At 42.8% G+C, this 22,551-nt stretch overlaps 1 protein-coding gene across 2 annotated transcripts in view; it reads right to left on the bottom strand.

Moving 5' to 3' along the window:
* Nucleotides 1-4,068: 4,068 nt before the first annotated feature.
* MMAA (metabolism of cobalamin associated A) overlaps nucleotides 4,069-22,551 on the bottom strand; it is a 33,658-nt gene continuing 15,175 nt past the window's right edge. The window contains exons 3-7 of one of the 2 annotated variants that reach the window (XM_073642493.1): nucleotides 12,323-12,445; nucleotides 10,483-10,653; nucleotides 7,472-7,557; nucleotides 5,818-5,967; nucleotides 4,072-4,463 (exon numbers count right to left, since the gene is read on the bottom strand). In XM_073642493.1, coding sequence (XP_073498594.1) covers nucleotides 4,176-4,463; nucleotides 5,818-5,967; nucleotides 7,472-7,557; nucleotides 10,483-10,653; nucleotides 12,323-12,445 — 818 coding nt within the window. In that variant the 3' untranslated portion in view covers nucleotides 4,072-4,175. Of the gene's footprint in view, nucleotides 4,464-5,817; nucleotides 5,968-7,471; nucleotides 7,558-10,482; nucleotides 10,654-12,322; nucleotides 12,446-22,551 lie in introns of both variants that reach the window. The other variant, XM_073642494.1, reaches the window with a different exon arrangement.

The raw sequence follows: 22,551 nt of genomic DNA, 5'->3' as shown, positions 1-22,551 counted from the left end.
TTTTATGAAGATATTCGTTCCATATATGAACTTAAGCCACATTTGTTATATTTTACGGATCAAGAGCAATGAAAACAGGAACCAGATTTTTTTTTTTTTTTTTTACACAATGCAGGATAGTTTCTGAAACAATTTCACTGGTGGAAAAACCACTGGTGGGCTGTCCCACAGCCACATTCACACTTCGCATTAGTGGTGTAGCATTCACTGGACAATCTCACAATTAGGACTTATTCAGACGTGCTTGGTGTCCGAACACTAAATCGGCCACCTGGTCCCTTTCCCATTTCTGAACCCCCAATTACCTTCTGCCTTTTTCCCACTTATTGGCCCACACCCCAGATGACACAAAACCTACCATGGCTGTAGTCTAGCTGACCATGCGGCCAGCCAGCCACAACTCCAGATCCAGATCCGCTCCTTACCTTGATCACTCAAGTTTGTCATAGTTTCCAGCTTGGAGATCGTTGCAGAAAAGTTTTCAAAGCAAAATCTTAAATGGCACATTGTACTTTTATCCTAGTGGTCAGTGGCTGTGTAAGCTCCCATTTACAGCCGACGATCCTCCTTCAGTAGCTGACAGCCATTCCTACCATGCTCGCATGGTACAGCTAAACTTACATTTTTTATTTCAATAGCAGGAAGGAAATAAACTGCTGCCAAGCACATCTGGCGGTAGCTCATCTCTTGTGGGAACAAAGCATCAAGCATGTTAAAGCCACTGTGCACATTAAATGAAGGATGGCTAAACCCGCCTTTTTGGCAGACTGGCCAACCATCTGGGGTGCTTGGCAGCCTCCCAATTCTTCCCCAACAAATGAGGTCAAGAGAATGTTTTCAGAGGAGATAAGCTGCGGCCATCAGATATCTGGCAGCGGCTTTCTCCCCTACCCACTGAAAATACATGCATCCAAGCACGCGCATGTTTAGAGGGGTGTACGGCCGATAGCTCTCACGATAGCTCTTCGGAATTAAACATACGATAGTTTTTTTGTATAGAGCACTCGTGTTAAATACAAAAGAGCAAATGATAAACAATAATTTAAAACAAAACACAATGGGAGGGAAAAATAGAAAAACCTAAAGCTTGTTGTGACACTATTATTGGCACCCTTTGCATTAATTTAGTATGGAAACACATTGACTCGTGGGTGCTAAATCACCAAAGAGATTCTCCTGTGAATAACTGTTGGTCCCCATGTGACATGAATTAGCCAATGAAAGATGACTTTACTGTTTTAAAAAGCCACATGGTAGGCCCTGATCCTTTGTCACAATGATGAAGAAAAAGGAGCTGTCTGAGGACATCAGATCTGCTATTATTAGCAAATACAAGACTTCCAAAGGGTATAAAGCCATCTGCAAAGACCTTAGTTTCCCAGTTTCAACAGTGCGCAATGTTATTAAGAAGTTTGCCAAACCTGGAACCGTCAAGAACCTCCCTGGACGTGGGGGAAAGAGGAAAATTGACAAGAGATGTCTTCGAAGGTTGATGCGAATGGTGGAAAAAACACCACATCAAACATCCAGAGACCTGAAGACCAAGCTGGAACAGTCTGGGGTCATGGTTTCAACAAGTACCAAACACCAAACCAAGCAGAGCTTTATGGGCAAAGGCCAAGAAAGAAACCATTGCAGAAGAAAAGACATAAAAAGGAACAACTGATTTTCGACAATGAGTACCTTGACAACCCACAATCTTTCTGGGAAAATGTTCTGTGACAGATGAAACAAAAATTTTACTTTTTGGCAATGCAAAGCAACAGTTTGTTTACAGATGGCCCAATGAAGGTGATAAGTAAAAGAACACCTTACCAACAGTTAAACATGGTGGAGGATCCATAATGCTGTGGGGTTGCTTTGCTGCGTCTGGTACTGGAGGCCTTGACCGTATCACAGGAATCATAAAATCAGAGAATTATCAAGAGATTTTAGAGCGAAATGTCCTACTCAGTGTAAGAAAATGTGGTTTGAGTCAAAGATTATGGGTCCTCCAGTAAGACAATGACCCAAAGCACACATCCAAAAGTACACAGGAATGATTGAAAAATGAAAAAGTGGACTGTTTTAAAATGGCCGAAATGAGTCCTGACCTCAATTCCATTGAAAATCTCTGGGTTGAGCTGAAATCTGCCATTGGGAAAAAGAACCCTGCAAACATTCAAGAGCTTGAACAAACTGCAAAGGAAAAGCGGGAGAAAATTCCAGCTGAGAAGTGCAAGAAGTTTATAGATGGCTACAAGAGACGTTTGGAGGCTGTCAGCAATGTCAAAGGGTGTGCAACCAAGTATAAATTAGGGGTGCCTTTATTGCTGCACATGCGGTTTATTGAAAAACAATGTTTTATTGTTGTATTACTTTGGACCACTAATTAAAAAATCCTGAGGATATAACTTTGGTACACTTCCATTTATTTCTGAAGATATTGTAGTCTACGAAAAAAAATGAAAGGGTGCCAATAACGATGAGCAGCACTGTATATATCTCACGCTTCCTGCTACAGTCTCAGTATATTTGCACAGGTTGTTCAGTACTTGTAGAGGTAAAGGACTTTCGACAACTACAGCCACCAAATCTGGTATAACTTGCATAACATGGTCCTATTGACATATTTTGTCTTTCTGTTTGCATGCGACAGTCACTTGAGCTGGCAATGGAATAATAGGGCAGGAGATGTGATTGGCATGTTTATGGTGGAATGCGTTTCCCTCTGTAAATCTTCCATTGATTCGCTGGGTGTGAATATTCTTGTGTACATAGGTGTGAAAAGCAACAGGCAAGACTTTTTTTTGCAACTGCATCCAGGCATGGCCGTTCTACACCACTTAAAGAACTCAATTCTGATGCCCCTAAAACTAGTGTACCATAATAACTCCTTCCCTCTCAGGATACGTGACTGCCCTAACTTCTCATTAAGTTTGTGCCAGTTTTGTGTAGCCTTCTCTTATGTATAAGGAAAATCATAAAATATATTATCTGTGCAGAGCTGGCAATAGTAAGATAGGCAGGAAGGGTGGGTATAGCACTGTAAGACTGCTCGTGTATTTATAGCAATGTGCAATTATGGAAAGGAAAATACTGCACTACAGTGTAAAAAAAAAAAAAAAGCAAAATAAAACAAATGCACTCTGATTGTGGCTTTTTTCCCTCCACAATCAAGCACATGACATAATGGCTAAGATCTGTGGAACTAAGCTGGGCCTGTTCAAGTGACTTCTATCTGTGTTATCTAAGTATAGCTCAGGAGAAATATAAAAATATAAGGCCAGCCACTTAAAGGGATTCTCCAAGACTTTAATAAAATGGACCTTGTCACATAATTTAACAATGGCAGCCTGTCCTAGTCACGTGTCAAGATGGGCTGCAGTCTGAGGAAACATAGTTCCAGAGATCTGTGTCTTAACTGCCAGGAGCAAGTATTATAAGGACACATACCTCAGTGAGCTGAGAAGTGTTGGAGGAATAGAAAGAAATCTTCTCACGGAGGACAGAGTCTGGAGATAAAAATCCTTTGTGCTCAGTTTGCGAGGAGTAGATTTATTTCTTCTCCTGCCACAAGCTTCTCCTCGGTTGACGGAGTTGTGTGTTTATGATACAGCGCTCATCAATTGAGACACAGTGTTCCTTCAGACTGCAGCCTGTGCTAGCACGTGACTAGGACGGGGGGCCATTTTATTACAGTCTTGGGGAACCCCTTTAAGTTTTACAAACTAAACATTCACTTACATATTGACTGGTCACATTATTATGTGCCTGGTACGTAGATTGTATGGCCCATAGATGGCACCCAAATTTCTGTTGCCAAATCAATTCCTAACACTCAGAATAAATTGGATACCTGTTAATTTAGAAGAGTGGTCAGCTGTATATGAAACTTTTGCACTTTTTCTTGGATTAGTTTTGTGATGGATCCAGCTGACCGGTCTTGCTATAAGTTATACAATATTCATCATACGGTTATAATGCTTCTTTCTTCAGCTTATATGCATCTCATTAACTTTATGTCAAATTGAAAAACTCACACAGTTAGGTATTTCATATTTTTTTATAAAAAGAAAAAAAGGTAAAAATCTACATTAGGATTTTATCACGAGTTTTCAAGAATCTGACGATTAACATGGACCATTCTGAATAATTAATGTGTTCATTTTATTTACAAGGATGTGTCTGATATTTCAGCTGCTTTCAGAAAATGCTTGGAGAAGCATGTCCGCTGCATGACCCGGTGACAAGACACCAGCAAGGACCTGCTCCTCCAAGAGAGGTATCTGATCCTTAACTGCAGGATGATTCCTAAAGTGCAGGAGAACATTTTCCTGAATAAGACTCCACATCCAGACCTTCTGCTGACTCCTACGCCTGGCTATAAGTTCTCCGCTGGTGACCATGATGTTCTGAAAGTCCGTCATCTTCTTCCACAACTCTGGGATGCCTTCTCCAGTCCTAGCAGAAATGCGTAGAACCTACAAAAGAAAGCAATTCAGGAAATGGGCAATGCTAGAAAAGAACATGAAATGCTCCTCTAAAGCTGGATAAACTATGGTTCCTGAACGCTACTTTTTCCCCATTTCTATTTTACATATGCAAAGGTCCACAACATACAGTTCTAACTGAATCCAATAGAGCGATAACATGCAGTTTTACTCTTAATAGGTGTGATCCTGAAATTGTTGTTTTTGGCTGAACATTGTGCGGAGTGCACAGGGTCCCGAAAACCATCAGGGTATTCTAGATTAAGATAACCTTAAATTTTTGTGATACAAGGACAGTAGAATTACTGAGCAATCCAAGAAGTCCACCAAAGTTTTACTATACTGTCACTCAATTATGCAGGAAAATTGGAGATGTGACCTAACTACTACCAAAGATGTAATCAACTAAAGGCCCCCTATACACATTAGACCAAAGTTGTCCAAACCCATCAATGTCAACCAGCCACCTAATGTGTATGGTAGCCTCCAGATTCTTCTCTGACAGATGCTAGGGAGAGAAGGGTCCAGCTCGTTGGATTTCCAAGGTCCGGACATTTTGATTTTTGGAATATACAGTACAGACCAAAAGTTTGGACACACCTTCTCATTTAAAGATTTTTCTGTATTTTCATGACTTTGAAAATTGTACATTCACACTGAAGGCATCAAAACTATGAATTAACACATGTGGAATGATATACTTAACAAAAAAGTGTGAAACAACTGAAAATATGTCTTATATTCTAGGTTCTTCAAAGTAGCCACCTTTTGCTTTGATGACTGCTTTGCACACTCTTGGCATTCTCTTGATGAGCTTCAAGAGGTAGTCCCTTCCCATCTGCTTGTTTTGCATTTATCACTTCCACCCTCTTGATTGACAGCAGTCTTTTCTAAGCCAAAGGAGGATGGACTTGTAGCACAAGCAGGTGTGAAGGTGCACTGAGGTGTTTGGTCACGCCAAGGGTGCACCGAGCGGCTGTGCTTGGATTGAAGAGTCATTTTGTGCTACAGACTCCCTTTAATGGTATATGTCAATATAACAGCTGTATTAAACATAATGAGGCAAAAGTAATAATTCTAACATTTAGACAGCATAAAACCAGACACAGTGGTACATGCTGTGTGATAAATGTCTTGGCAGACATGTGGGCATACAAAACAATGGCACCCTCTGTTAATGAATCAATGTCAATTAGCCTTTCTAAACATGCAGCCGCGGGGACTCGAACATCTCACTTGAGCACCTGCGATACTCGGTGAAAACTCAAGTAAAGAGCACTTGCGCTCATCACTAGTAAGGATGAAATGCGTTACTGTAATCCCCTCTTCCCGCCATTGTGCTTACCTGAGGTTTCCAGGTCTTGGATCGCTTTCGAAGTAACTTGAGTGCACTCACATACTCAGCCTGAATCTTCCTTGCAGGTATAAGCAGATCTCCATCAGCCTTGGTTATAGTAACTAGGTCAGCCATTTCAACTATCCCTCGCTTTATGCCCTAAGGGAAGATAGATCACTATGTACTTGAAACCCCGGCTGTAATCCACTTTATCTAACACACTGGGGAAGCAGGAATTATGTGAAGTAGCCCATTAAAATTAAATTACTTCCTTTTAGCCAGGTCGAATAACAAAAAATAATCCTAAAAGTGTCCTGTTATATTATTAAAATTGAAAAAAAAAAAAAAAAAAAAAAGTCACTAGTGAATATAATGTTCTGCGATCGCTTATATCAGCTCCTGCATATTTCTTAATCTAATAATGTAGTGATATGAAAGCAGGAGATGTGTCAGTCACTGCATCAATCTTGACATTCAGGGTAAAGGAAAGACGGGTGACCAATCCTAAGGAATCCATCATGGCAGTCATATACCCCCAACATATCTACTAGTCATTCTATGTAATGGAAAGCCTCCATATGATAGTGGGGGGGCAGAGCGGGACGGCCTTCGCCCGAATGTATGTTCTCCCTTTGTACATTGTACAAACACGCCAACACCTGGTTCCAATCTGCGGCACACATTTCAGTTCTGCCATGATTGTAACAGGAAGGCAGAGGAGAAAGTCCGAGTCTCCAGGATCCAGATGACGCTCTGAGCCGTGGGCTTGATTTGCATACTCGTTTGTGCAGCGTCTGTGACTTCCAGTGATTTAAACCATCAGTTCCAAACTAATGCCACATAAAACTTCCTGTGCACTACAGGAAGCAGACAGAGGTGAACGCTAATGCAAATTACAAGTCATCCAACCTAACTCACATGGAACCTAAGTGATTGCTCCCATATGGTCAGCTTTCTGGAGCAAAGGCAGCTGATTTATATTCCTTTGCTAAGCGGGTGGATAAATATTTAAAGAAGAGACACAACAGAGAGAGAATTTATTGGAACCGATGCAGATTAACAACATCGCTACAGGATATGTTCTTTTTTTTTCTTGGTAATATAATATATAGCAAACTCTGCATAATAATAAAAAAGCGGCGCATTCTCTGGAAAATGTCAGCAACACACAAACCGCTCCAGAAATCCCTCTATTCTACTTACTCCATATGCAAATTGTCTCTTCAGAGAGGAAGAGGACTAGAACTCTAGCGCCACCTATAGGAAGTAGCAATCCTAAAAGTCAATATCAACTCTCTAACGAGCCTTAGGATAAAAGCCAGAACCACAATCTCAATTTGCAGACACTGTGTTCCGGGGTACTGCCCCTCGTCAGTGCAAAGTGTGAGATCCGGTTTGGCTGGGTGAGAGGCGTCTGATCGGGATACACGCGGGAACGTTTCTCCTTGAGGAGAGTGACATGTTAAGCAAGTCAAGGTGAGGAGACTTAAGCCACAACGCTCCTCTGGGAAATATGCAAATGGTCTCTTCAGAGTGGAAGAGGATTAGAACTCTAGTGCCAGGTATAGAAAGTAGCAATCCTAAAAGTCAATATCGACTCGCTAACGAGCCTTATCACATGACTTTGGAATAATATCCTTAGTCACAGAAAGGAATTACATACCTGCAGCTCGTCGCCCCCTGCTGGTGGCAGCAGTAAAACAAACATGTCAACCATGTCAGCCACTGCAAACTCCGACTGCCCCACTCCTGCAGGATGACAAAATAAGTGGAGAGACTCTTACTTTGTGTATAGGGCATGCTCAGATCATACAGTAGAGTAGAAGATAGGGGCAGTAACAGCCAACATCGTCCACCATATACATATATCTGTCAGGTGCATTCAGATGGGCCGATTACAGCCAGTTAATGATCAACTATATACAAGTCAATCGGCACTCACTTCCTCGCTTGTTTACTCGGGATAACCAAACTGATGGGAGCAGAACCATTTTTACTATGATCATTCAACTGTTTACATGGGCCGGCATGCTGCCAATATGGCTGGATTCAGACATCCTTGGATCTCTGTCCAAACTGCAAGGACAGGGTGCAGGTCTCCTGACATGATCTTGACAGCCTGATATATGTCTATTGAATTTGGGTCAGGAGACCCGCGGTCCATGCTTCACAGACACACGGATGTGTGAATATAACCTAAAGCTGATTTTTCAAACACCCAACAAACAAGTGTTTTGTTTGCTCGCCAGGTGACGGCTGGCATGCTTAAACTAGCCAATAGTGGAGAACGTTCGCAGATTATCGGCCCATCAAAATGCCCATTTAGTCATGAAAAATGCTGGGGTGGAGATGGAGAGTCCAAGACGTCTGGTGGTAAGCTGAGGAGTATGGAAAAGCCAGCTGATACAGTGGCTTTCTAGCTGTGGGCTTATAAATATACATAAGTCACAACCTTTGGTTTAGAGTTTTATTAGCAGATGTCAAAAAACTTGATAAATGACTACTAAACGTTTAGGATGCTGTGGCTTATAGAAAGCACAGGAGTCCCAAAAAACACATGGTAGAAAACCGCAGTATATGAAACCCATCCACACACAAAGTCAGAGGAAAACTCTGAATAAGACCAGTTTCACATATTTGTTTTGGCACATGTGCTATCCATTATTTTTAGAGATAGATCATGGACCCATTACGATAAAACTTTTCAAAAGTTTTTGCGGACTAAAACAAACAAAAAAAGCGGAGACACGTCAGACTTTAATCTGTGCTGTGTATCAAACTCACCAATGCAAGTCAGTGGCCTCGTGAAAAAAGTGGAGACAACACGAATGTCATCCATGCGATGTCCATATTTTACTATTTAATGTGTAGAAGGAGCCACAACATTTTGTTTCTTTATACGTGATAAACAGATGCACCAAGGGTTGTAAAAACATCACATGGACCAAAAACTGGCACACTAAAAAAAACAAAAAACATGGTCCGTTTTTCACAAATGAGAAAAAAAAAAAAGAAGGATGTGTGAAACCAGCCTAAGATCAATTCCAATTATATAGCAACAAGCCTTAAAAGGCATCTGTCACCAAGGGTTTTTGCTACCAAATCTGAGAGCAGAATAATGTAGGGGCAGAATTTCTGATTCCAGTGATGTGTCACTTACTGGGCTGTTTGCTGCAGTTTTGATAAAATACTATTTTATTAGCAGAAGATTATAACTAGAGGACTGGTAAACCTTGCAGTCATGTAGTCCTCCATATTTATGAGTTCTTTGTAACCCCACCACTGATTGGCAGCTTTCTTTGTACTCTGTGCATAGGCAGAAAGCTGCTAATTAGTGATGTGTGTGGGGTAATACCAAGCTCAGATTTAAAGGGGTTGTCCAGTCAAAAGTGATAAGTCTGCAGTCACTCTGTGTGAATGCAGACTTAAGAATCCCCCCCAGCACATGCATTGTGTGCTGCAGGGATTCGCCGATATGAGACCCGGTAATGGAGGGTATGTATACGTTATACATACCCCCGGGCAGTGGGCGTGGCCTCACTCTCCATACACTTGTATTGAGCGAGGCCATGCCGTCTAGTTGGATGCACCCACTGGCCGTCCACATCACTAGATGGGGCATAGCCTCGCTCCATACAAGTGAATGGAGAGAGGCGGCGCTGAATGGCCAGGGGTATGTATAAAGTATACATAGTGTTCCGGCGAATCCCCGTAGTGCACAGTGCCTGTGCTGGGGGGAATTCATAAGTCTGCAGTCACACAGTGACTGCAAACTTATTACTTTTGACCGGACAAACCCTTTAAGAGAGCTGCTAGATCTGCAGCAGATAAAACAGTTTTAATCAAAATTGCAGCAATTAGCCCAGTAAGTGAGACATCGCTGGAATCAGGTTCTCCGCCCCTATATCATGCTGCTCGCAGATTGGGTGACAAAAACTTGGTGACAGATTCCCTTTAAGAGCAATAAATATTGGGAACTTGTCAGCAGCCACCAGTGCCGTCAACAGTGACACTGAATGCCTACTGGATGACACCTCTGCGATACATATTAGTATTATTGATTCAGTTAATGAAATGGTTAATGAAAAGACCAATGCAAATTGCTGAGAGCTGTCTCATTCACTATACAGAAATTAGATTTTCTCTATTATGCAGCACATCAATGAAGCTGTGAAGGATAAGGACATCACTGTTGAGCACTCATGTCGCAGAAGTCAGAGCGCTCTAAGAGACTGTATCTTATAGTACACATTTTACTAAAACCTATTCTAATGGTCTTTCAGGAATGTGACCAAATAGGCAGTTATCTGCTGAATATAATAATAATTAAAGAATTCCTTAGCCCTCAAATATGTTGTTTTGGTCAGATCTAGTGTGGGAAAGTAATTAGCAAGAAGAGGGCAAGGTCATTATGGGTGAGACTGAACCATTTTATTTATTGCGCTGGTTTATTTGGACACATGCGTGTGTTTTGTTGCATTATGTTATTATTTTCTTGTAGGTTAAGCTGCCATTTTTACCATTAACATTATTAAAAGTTATATTAGATCAATAAAACCTATATCTTCTTCTGCTGATTCACATTGTATTGATTGGATTCCTACACCCTCGGTTGGGGTATTACTTGCTACTGTGGTTTTGGCCAACACCAAGGAGCCATCATTCTTTTCTTACCTACAGTTTCCACAAGGACAATGTCGTAGCCCCCACTCTCGCACAGTAGAATGGCTTCATTAGTTGTTCGGGTGACCCCTCCCAAGGTCCCTCTGGTTGGAGAGGGTCTAATGTAAGCATTCATATCTCTGGACAGCTCAGTCATTCTGGTTTTATCTCCAAGAAGAGAACCTAAAATGCACATGAAAATTATTTTGTTAACTTTACAACTATATCTTTTCAGTGAATGAGTCCATCTGTCCATCTATCTAACTGTACTGCCAAGCATCACCATAAAGAATGAAGAGCAACTTTCCCTAAGAAATCAAAACTCTTAGCAGTAGGATCCAAAACATAGGTGATAATTGCTAAAATAGTGGTGGTTCATCTGCTGAGCCCCTCCATTCACTACCTATGATCGAGCCCCCATCATTCACCTCTGAAACTGCCTAAGAAAGCAGCGTACAGCGCTCGGCTACCTTCGCTAGTCCCATAACCTTTGAATAGAGCGGTAACGGGAATCCATGACCACCGCTCCATTGAAACAGAACACACAAGATCCACGTACTGGCAATAAATGGTGGTCTCAGTGGTCTGACTCTCCGCCAGTCTAGTGGTTATTTGAGATTACCAGATTACCCCTACAATTTCAATGAAGGTTGACAGCTATAACAGCATGCATAAGTGCTTTAATCCAGCCTTTCTAGACACCTAAATGAAAAATCTGCAGTAATACCCTCTTCATTTTCATTACTGCTGCATGACGGACAAGGTTTACCACTCAGGAGTCCAGGGAAGATGTGTATCCATATCTAAGATAGCTGTAATAATAATCACATCCCCAGAATAAGATTTAATAAAGAAATATCTATGTAGGGTCTAAATAAATGTAAATTTAAAAAATAGGAAATTTTTTTCATATACACAAAGATCACACTCCTGGATAATGATTGTACAGATTTTATGACTGGGTGCTGAGCAACCACTGCACCCAAAGGTTACCATGGGAGAGACTGTCACCATGACCCTCCGCACTGGCCCAAGTGTGCTGCTATCTATGAGGGAGGGTATTTTGGCAGCAGTTCTGTCCCCTGAAACCCAATACTGGCATGTAAACAACAATATAACAGTACAAAACCACCGGACATGTCACAACTTCTCCCACAAAGACGCGATAAAAGAAATCTACATCGGAGTCCTAACAAAGACTCACAAGGGGCCACATGAGGTGAAGTTCTAGCACGAAGGTGGTAAACGGCGGCACTCATCAAGGCCTTTCAAGCCTTTATTTTTTTCATTGTCAGAATGAAGATGAAGATAAAAAAGGCTATGGCCATTTCACGCCCTGCAGAGCTTCGTCTTTACCTTCAGATGAAGCTCTTCAGGGCGAGAAATGGCTGTAGCTTTCTTTTATCGGTATCTTCATTCTGCCAATGAAATAATAAAGAATTGAAAAATATATGATGTGTCGTGTTTTTTCCTTTCTGTGTGGATTTAGTATTGTTGTGCCTTGAGGGCTGAGCACCACTGGAGTCCATATGTCACACAGATGATCCATACTTGGCAGTTATGGAGTTTGAGGAGATTATTCCATCGTGCTGACTTTCTATCTTCTTGGATTGTTGCCAAAGTCCCAACATGTTCTCAAGTATGGGGCACCATGGTCTCATTTCCTACATGCTTGGGCCTAAACTCTCCAATAAAGCCTGAGTAAAGTGTTTTTTTCTAAACCTCCTATAAGGTCCATATTCAGTCCTGAAATGTGGGATAAAATAAGGCTGAAAACTCTAATCGATTAATGGTGGCCCAGTAATCTGCATATGTCAGTATTATCAGCCAGCGCTAGCTGTGATCAACTTACCACCACTAGTGCTGGAGGAAGGGTCCACAGCTAAAACCGCAACTTTATGTCCCTCTCCTGTCAGCATTTTCCCAAAGTATTCAATAAATGTGGACTTGCCAGCACCAGGAGGACCGGACAGACCTGTGGCCGAGATGACAGAAACAAAAAACACTATATATTTGGTCTATACATCCGGGCATACAGTCACAGAGAGATGTATACAGAAACGTAGACATGAAGTGTGTTGTGGCAGCTCTGGGCAGCCCACATAAGATGATCATGGTCACACATCGTCCATTTCTTGTCTTGAATAAAACACAATAGATTTTAATCACTTGTAAAAATTTGAATTTGGTGTTAGGAAAGCGATTTGAAGAAATGTTTTGCTTCAGTAAAAACAGTGATGTAATCTTCCCCAAATACCCGTGTATTGCTCATAACGCAGCAAAAATGCTCTAGATCGCAATATATGAATGCACCCATATTAAGCGTAAATTCCTCCAAAAGGTACAGAAGAAAAAGTCTATAATACATGGGTGCATTGAATCAATTCCAAAGGCCGCAATAAGGCATAAAGCGGAGCTAAGATCTGGGATATTTATAAAATATTGGAATTAGATGCCATATATGTGCAATATACAGTGGCATGTAAAAGTTTGGCTATCCTTGGTCAAAATTGCTGTTATTGTGAACAGGTAAGCAAGTTGAAGATGAAACTATGTCTAAAAGGGCTAAAGGTAAAGATGACACATTTCCTTTGTATTTTACGCAAAATAAAATATATTGTCATTTTTTACATTTTAAAAATTACAATAAAGAAAATGGGCCGATGCAAAAGTGTGAGCACCCTTGGAGATTTTTGAGCTCAGATAACTTTGACCAACGTTTCAGACCTTAATTAGCCTGTTAGGGTTATTGCTTGTTCACCATCATCATTAGGAAAGGCCAGGTGATGCAAATTTCCCAGCTTTATAAAAACCCAGCCTCCTCTAACCTTGTGCCAAAAAACAGCAGGCATGGGTTTTTCTAAGCAGCTGTCTAGCACTCTGAAAATGAAAATGGTGGAGGCTCACAAAGCAGGAGAAGGCTAAAAGAATATAGCAAAGCATTTTCAAGTTGCCCTTTCCTCAGTTCAAAATGTAATTAGAAAATGGCAGTTAACAAAAACAGTGGAGGTCAAGATAAGGTCTGGAAGATCAAGCATAATTTCAGTGAGCTGCTCGTAGGATTGATAGAGCGGTAAATCAGAACCCCCGCTTGACTGCAAAAGACCTTCAGAAAAGATTTAGCAGACTCTGGAGTTGTGATACATTGTTCTACTGTTCAGAGACTCCTGCACAAATATGTCCATCATGGAAAAGTCATCAGAAGAAAACCTCTCCAGCGTCCTCACCATAAAGTTCAGCATGCAATTCAGTATGCAAAAGAACATCTAAACAAGTCTGATGCATTTTGGAAACAAGTCCTGTGGACCGATGAGGTTAAAACAGAACTCTTTGGTCACAATGATCAAAGGTATGTGTGGAGAAAAAGGCACAGAATTTCAGGGAAAAAAATATTGCACCAATCATTAAGCATGAGGGTGGATCAATCATGCTTTAGGGGTTGTGTTGTAGCCAAAAGGCACAGGGAACATTTCACGGGTATAGGGAAGAATGGATTCAATGAAATTTGAAGTTGATTAGAGGATGGCTTCTATAAATGGATAATGAACCTAAAAACATGTCAAAATCCACAATACACCACTTCAAAAGGCACAAGCTGAAGGTTTGCCAATGGCCCCCACAGTCCCCTGATCTGAACCAGGCTGTGGAGCAGGTAAGCCAAACCTCTGACTCCACAGCACGGCCTCACTACTGAGCGTGTACATAAAGTGCAGCACAGATTCATCTCACCTAAAAGCCGAGATCAGGAACAGAACAGACATTTATAGGACATTTCATAACTTTCTCAAATTCTTTTGAAAAAATTTACAGCACATCCTGCATTGTACTACTGTACCAAATTTATTATATACAGGTGCATCTCACTAAATTAGAATATCATCAAAAAGTTAATTTATTTCAGTTCTTCAATACAAAAAGTGAAACTCATATATTATATACATAGTAACTAAGTCCATCTAGTTCAACCCATAGCCTAACATGTTGATCCAGAGGAAGGCAAAAAAAAACCATGTGGCAAACACTAAGCTCCACATTGGGGAAAAAAATTCCTTCCCGACTCCATACGACAATCAGACTAGTTCCCTGGATCAACGCCCTATCAAGGAATCTAGTATATATAACCTGTAATATTATAATTTTCAAGAAAGGCATCCATGCCCTTCTTAAATTTTAATAGTGAATCACTCATTACAACATCATGCGGCAGAGAGTTCCATAGTCTCATTGCTCTTACAGTAAAGAATCCGTGTCTGTGATCATGATTAAACCTTCTTTCCTCCAGACGTAGAAGATGCCCCTTTGTCCCCGTCTCAGGCCTCAGAGTAAAAAGATCAGTAGACAGGTCTTTGTACTGTCCCCTCATATACTTGTATACTTTCCTCTGCCCAAGTGCATCACCTTACATTTATCCCCATTAGAGCTCATTTGCCATTTATCAGCCCAAGCTTCTATTTTACATAGATCCTCCTGTAATATAAAATTGTCCTCCTCTGTATTGATTACCCTGCAGAGTTTAGTGTCATCTGCAAATATTGAAATATTACTCTGTATGCCTCCTACAAGGTCATTAATAAATATGTTAAAAAGAAGGGGGCCCAATACTGACCCCTGTGGTACCCCACTGTTAACTGAGACCCAGTCTGAGTGTTTTCCATTAATAACCACCCTTTTTTTCCTATCACTGAGCCAATTCTTAACCCACATACATATATTTTCCCCTATCCCCATTGTTCTCATTTTATGTATCAACCTTTTGTGTGGAACCGTATCAAAAGCTTTTGAAAAGTCCATAAACACAACATCCACTGCATTTCCTTGGTCCAGTCAGGAACTTACCTCTTCATAAAAGCTGATCAGATTAGTTTGACAGGAACGGTGCCTCGTAAATCCATGTTGATATAGGGTCATGAGGTTAATCTTCTTCAGATACTCAAGTATAGAATCTCTTAGGAAACCCTCCAGGATTTTACCCACAGTAGAGGTTAAGCTTACTGGCCTATAATTTTCAAGTTCGGTTTTTGTCCCCTTTTTGAATATTGGCACCACATTTGCTATACGCCAGTCCTGTGGTACAGACTCTGTTCTTATGGAATCTTTAAAGATTAAAAATAAAGGTCTATCTATGACGTTACTTAATTCCTGCAGTACTCGCGGGTGTATCCCATCCAAGCCCGGGGATTTGTCAACTTTAGTGATTTTTAGACGCCGCAGTACTTCCTGCTGGGTTAAGCAAGTGACACTTAATGGAGAATTTTTGTTATCACTAATCATGTTTTCTGTCATGCGATTTTCTTGTGTAAATACTGTTGAAAAAAAATCATTTAGCATATTGGCTTTTTCCTCATCCTCATCCACCATTTCACCCAGACTATTTCCAAGGGGGCCAACACTATAATTTTTTAGTTTTTTACCATTTATGTAGTTAAAGAATATTTTGGGATTATTTTTACTTTCTCTAGCAATGAGTCTCTCTGTCTCAATCTTTGCTGCCTTGATTTGGTTTTTACAGAATTTATTTAATTTTCTATATTTATTTAATGCCTCATCACTACCTACTTGCTTTAGTTCTCTAAATGCTTTTTTTTTGGCACTTATTGCGCCCCTTACAGCTCTATTTGGCCATAGTGGTTTCCTCCTATTTCTAGCATGTTTATTCCCATAGGGTATATATTGTGCACAGGTCCTATTCAGGATGCTGATAAATGTCTCCCATTTGCTTTGTGTAGCTTTATGTCTCAGGATATCGTCCCAGTTTATTGCACTAAGATCATCTCTCAACCGTTGGAAATTTGCCTTCCTGAAGTTTAGTGTCCTTGTAACCCCTCTACTACACATCTTATTAAAAGTTACATGAAAAGTATTATTTTGTGATCACTATTACCCAAGTGACCCCCAACTCGTATATTTGATATGCGGTCTGGCCTATTGGTTAATATTAGGTCTAGCAGTGCCCCCTTCTTGTTGGGTCCTGAACCAGTTGTGAAAGGTAATTGTCTCTCATAGTTGTCAAAAACCTATTACCTTTGCTTGAACTACATGTTTCTGTCCCCCAATGTATTTCAGGGTAGTTGAAGTCCCCCATAATAATGACTTCTCCTTGAGTAATTACAAACAGAGTGATCTATTTCAAGTGTTTATTTCTGTTAATGTTGATGATTATGGCTTACAGCCAATGAAAACACAATAGTCATTACCTCAGTAAATTAAAATAATTAACAAAAAACACCTGCAAAGGTTTCCTAAGGCTGTGTGCCCACGATGCGATTTTAAGCGTTTCCGCAGCGGCAAAAACGCTGCAGAAACGCTTAAAAAACGCATGGTAGGGGGCGTGGCCTAGCTCTTGATGTGAGAGGTCGGGTGGCAGTGCCTCTCCACCACCATTAGCTTCAATTATCCTGCACAGAACCCGAACCAGCCAAATCCCTTATCAGGAACTGCTGTCTGAGGGTCCCGGGAGTCAGAGGCGAGCTTCTGCCAGACTCAGAGAGTCCAACATGGGCCGCAAAAGGCAGAAGGATGCCGGGGCCTGCAGCAGTGCCTCAGCCCAAGATGGCACCGAGACAGAGGAAGAGGCGGGAAGGAGGAACACAGCCTATGCACGGAGGCTGGAGGCTTCAGCACGGCTGCACAGGTATGCGAGGGGCATGAAGGCAGATGAAGAAGGAAGTGAAGGCAGTGAGAAGCATGGAGATGAGGAGGAAGATGGTGAGGAGATGCCTGTGCTACATAATGAACAGCAGGAGGAGGGCGATGGTGACACTGTGCTGGCAGCTGAAAGTTCAGATGAGGCAGAGCAGACTCTGCGAGATGTATTCCAGGCTGTCTTATACTGCAAGACTGCTTTAACTGCTCTGACAAAGCAGGTGAATGGTCTGAAAGCCGACATGGGAGGCATTGAGGCTTCTATGCAGAAAGTTACAGCCAGATTGACTGAGGTGGAGGGCAGAGTTGGTGTAACAGAAGATCATTTAACCTCAGTGCAAAAGACGCAGCAACAGCACACTCAGAGGATCACGGTAGTGGCTAACAAAATGATGACCTGGAAAACCGGTCACGCAGGAACAATTTGCGTATTGTGGGCATCCCTGAAAGAGCTGAGGGTGCTGACCCCACGACCTTTGTTGAAACCTGGCTGCTGGGAAAGTTTGGGTCTAATATCCTGTCGAGGGTGTTTGCTGTGGAGCGTGCCCATCGAGTGCCCATGAGACCCCCAGTGCCTGGAGAGGGCCCTCGTACGATGTTAGCCAGAATCCTGAACTGCAGAGACCGGGATACTATCTTACGTAAGGCCAGAAAATTGACAGATCTTACCCTGGAGGGCAAACGCATTGAAATATACCCGGATTACTCGGCTGAGGTGCAAAAGCTGCGGCTACGGTATGGTGAAGTGAAGAAACAGCTCCGCTCTTTGAATGTGAAATACTCTACAATTTATCCTGCCAAATTAAGAGTGAAGCCTTTGGAAAGGTCAATTTTTTCCCGTCACCGGTAGAGGCCGCCTCGTGGTTGGAGCGGAACCGGAGCAAATTGAGAGAAGCTGAGGACTCGGCACGGTGAATGCACGACCCTGCTATCCTGACCACTGGACAGGGTTGTGGCTCTGCATTGCTCTGCGAAACCGCAGAGGAGGGGGAGAAACCCCCGCTGGGATCTACGTTTTATAGTTAATTTGTTTGATTAATGGTTCGGGACTATGCATACTATTGATTATGTGGTGGAGAGACTGCCAATGCTGGAGGAGGACACGGCGCATGTTGATATGCGGTATACTACGATGTTGCTCAGGTTCTTTGAGCTCCCACTCTCACGTTGGGAAGAGAGTGACAAGAGAAGGGTGGGGGGGAGTTGGATGGGTTGGATTTGCGGGAAAATGGGGTTGCTTATGCTGTTTGACCTGGTATGCTTGGGAACAAAATGGAAAGATGTTACTTGATGATGGTGGATTGTTTTTTCTAATGCACAATGAGTAACCGTACGGTTCGGATTTTAAGTTGGAATGTACGTGGTATATCTGACAGGATTAAGAGGGCAGCAGTTCTGAATCACATCAGATCTTGTGATCCTATGATTGCGTGCTTACAGGAGACCCATCTCACTAGAGATACTAGGCACTGGCTATCGAGAGGGTGGATGTTAAAGACATATCATTCCACTTATTCCTCGTACTCCAGGGGGGTGTCAGTCCTAATACACAAAAACGCACATTATGAAGAGCTGGCAGTGCAAGTAGACAGTGAAGGGCGGTATGTATGGATTGCGTGCAGATTGTATGGACACAAAATGATTTTAGTGGCTTTATATATCCCTCCACCTTATTCTAAAAAGGAACTTCAAGCAGTAATGGACTTGACGGCCAGATGGGGGGAGGCTCCGATGTTGATTATGGGAGATGTTAACAACACCATGAATGATTACTGGGATAAAGTACGTCCGGCAGGTATGGAAGCTGGACGGAACGGAATGACTGCATTTGGCACCTACGTGGGGGAGCTGGGGCTGGTTGATCTGTGGAGAGTACGAAATGAGGGTAAGAGGACCTTCTCGTGTCATTTGGCTACACACGGAACACTGTCAAGGATAGACCTGGCTTTTGGGGATACTGCTATGGATGGGATGGTTGGGGAGGTGGAATACCTACAGAGGACTCTATCGGATCATAGTCCTATGGTTGTCACGCTTCTAGTGGGATCAGCTCAGGGTCAGAGGGGAGGTTGGCGTCTTCACCCGACGTGGCTTAAAGTGGTGGATATGGGTGGCATAACCAAAGAACTAGAGCACTTCTTCCAAGTGAATGAAGGGAGTGCTGAGGCCACAGTGGTGTGGGAGGCTATGAAGGCATTTACGAGGGGACTCTTTATAAGTGAGATCTCACGGTGTAAGACCAAAACTAAATTGGCAGATCAACAAATAAAGAATGACTTGACAAGGGCAGAGGCAGACATGATTTTGGCGCCAACGAGTGTAGCTCACAATAGACTAAAATTGGCACAGGAGGCAGTTAATAAACTGCACATGATGCAAGCTGAGAGGAAAAGGGCATTTCAGCAAGCCCAATTCTTTGAGGAAGGAGAGAGAGTGGGTCACTTGTTGGCGGTGATATCTGCGGCACAGAGGGAGTCTTCCAGGGTGTACAGGTTGAGAGACCAAACGGGGACGACTCTGACAGACACAAAGGACATATTGGAGGTCTTCAAGGAATATTACATGGCACTGTACAATTCAAGAGTACGGGACACGGAGGGGGCCGTAGAGGAATTTTTGGAAGGCATCTCACTGTCTAAATTGTCTGAGGAAGATAGGATGAGGTTGGATGAACCTGTGAGTGTGGAGGAGGTGGAATGTGCAATTCTGTCTATGCCCAATAGCAAATCACCGGGTGCTGATGGTCTACCTGGGGAGGTGTACAGGGAGCTGGTGGAACTGCTAGCTCCAAAATTGAAATCTGTGTTTGATGAGGCTTTGGTGAAGGGGGCGTTACCGAGATCAATGGAGGAAGCGGTGATAGTGGTTCTGCCAAAGGAGGGGAAAGACCCCATGGATGCGGAGTCGTATAGGCCCATATCGTTGTTGACAACGGATGTCAAAATACTCGCTAAGATCCTGGCCACCCGGCTCACCGGGGTTGCGCATACTGTTATTCACGAGGACCAGTCGGGCTTTATGCCCAACCGCTCCACGGCTGTTAACTTGAGAAGATTATTTCTTAATATGCAGCTGCCTGCTGATAATGGTGGCGGGAGAATAGTGATGTCATTGGACGCTAGAAAAGCATTTGATAGCGTGGAATGGAAATATTTATGGAAAATCATGGAAATAATGGGATTTGGCCCCGCATTCATGGCCTGGGTGAAGTTATTGTACTCATCCCCAAGGGCGGTAGTTAAGGTGAATAGTGAACGGTCCGGGATGTTTGACTTACATAGGGGCACAAGGCAGGGGTGCCCGCTGTCCCCGCTATTGTTTGCGGTGGCAGTGGAGCCCCTGGCGGCCAAAATAAGAGCTGAGAGAGGAGTGGTCGGATTTAAATTTGGGAGGCTGGAAGAAAAAATATCACTGTATGCCGATGACATCCTGTTATTTCTGGAAAATGCAGGAGAGGCATTGGGGTGCACGATGGATGTAATTAAACACTTTGGGAGCATTTCGGGACTGGAGATAAACTGGCACAAGTCTTATGTCATGGCTGTAGATAGACCAATAAAAGCGGAGGAGATAGATGAGAGGGGGAAGCAGCTCCAGCTGGTTTCACAATTTAAATACCTTGGGATATGGGTGGCGCTTCCATTGACACGATTCACAGATCTGAATTTAGTTCCTCTGCTAGAGAAATTTAAAAAGAAAATAGGCGCATGGTGCCAATTGGCTTTGACGGTGACGGGTAGAACTAACCTGATTAAGATGGTCCTTATGCCACAACTAATGTACGTTTTGCACAACTCACCGATATGGCTACCAAAAAAACGGTTTCAGGGTATTGATTCTATCTTCAGATCCTTGATATGGGGCAAGAGGCAGGCAAGAATTAAATTGGGAACGCTGCAAAATGGGAAGGAGGAGGGAGGATTGGCCGCACCCAATCCCTGGGTCTATTTCTTGGCAGTACAGGGCCATCATGTCAGGGGATGGAGAGAACCCGATTGTGGAGGGGCAGCTTGCCGGGTGCTGGTACATGTGTCGGGGAGACGCCCACTGGTCCAGGCGTTAGAGGATGGTACCTTTAAGAAATTGGGAGCAATATATCCTACCTTAGGCTTGACTCAGAAGGTATGGGACACTATTAAAAAGATCAGGGGGGTGGACGGGCTGACTAAGTACTCACCGGTGTTGGGCAATGAACATCTGCCGGAACTTAATAAGCTGTGTCAAATGGGCAATTGGAAGGCGCAAGGAGTGAGATATGTGTGCCAGCTGCAGAGTGGAACGTACCTGAAGACCTTTGAGAAATTGAGAGAAGAATTTGATTTGCCTTTGGTATGGGGATTTCAATACTATAGGCTTCGACATGCTTGGAGGGCACAGTGTGGATTGGGAGCCATGACGGTTCAGGGTGACATTGTACTAGACTCTGTATGTATGAAGGGAGGGACGAGGAGAGTCATATCGAGCTTATATCATGACCTACTGCACTCCTATCTGGGGGGAAATCACTTCATTGCAAAGAGTAAATGGGAAAGGGAGGTGGGTACCCTCACAACAGAACAATGGGAGGCAATTCTAGAATATGTCCCGAAGATCTCTCTAAGCGAGCAGGCACGGATCTCCCAATTATACATAATACATAGGACATACAAAACACCGCTGCGCCTGTACAAGGCGGGCTTGAGGGGAGATTCCAGTTGCCCTAGATGTGGCACGGACCAGGCCGGACTGCTACACATGCTATGGTCATGCCCACGGCTAGTGGCTTATTGGTTGGTCGTTGTTAAAATTGAGAGGGCTTATACATGTACAATTGACAGAAACCCGGTGCTGTGTGTTTTGGGGGAGGTGGATGGAATACCTGTCTCAGAACATTACAAAGTGGCGATAGCGCGATTGCTATATGTGGCACGCAAACTAATAGCACGAAAATGGACAGATTCGGAACCCCCCACTAGGAGGGAATTTATTGCTCAGACACGTACGGTGATGCATTTAGAGGAAAGCATTTACAGGCGGAGGCATGAGAGAGAACTTTTGGGAAAATATGATCCGCATGGATGGCGGTAATATGATTGTCAATGTTCCCAGGTATGCCCGGCATAAGGAGTATTGGCGGGAGGGGGGAGGGGGGAGAGGGTTTTGACTGTATTACTACACGTTATGTGAATTGTTATATGTATATTGATAACTGTTTGCTGTACATTTTTGAAACCTAAATAAAAATAATTGGTTTAAAAAAAAAAAAAACGCATGGTAGAAGGCCTACCATGTTCCCCAATGATAATCCGCATGTGCTGTGCACATGCTGCAGAAATTTCCGCTGCGGATTATCATTGCGGAAAAAGACGCAGCATTACCAATTATTTTGCGGAAGCGCTGCGTTTTCGCCGCCATTGACTTGCATTAGAACGCATGTATTCCGCTTCACTAGATAAGCAC

Source organism: Phyllobates terribilis, unplaced genomic scaffold (genome assembly GCF_046119375.1).
Source record: "Phyllobates terribilis strain yellow unplaced genomic scaffold, ASM4611937v1 Scaffold_1__5_contigs__length_1240528914, whole genome shotgun sequence".
In the NCBI taxonomy this organism is placed as follows: domain Eukaryota; kingdom Metazoa; phylum Chordata; class Amphibia; order Anura; family Dendrobatidae; genus Phyllobates; species Phyllobates terribilis.
The sequence above is the reverse complement of the archived record's forward strand: the minus strand, read 5'-3'. Positions and strand labels throughout refer to the sequence as shown.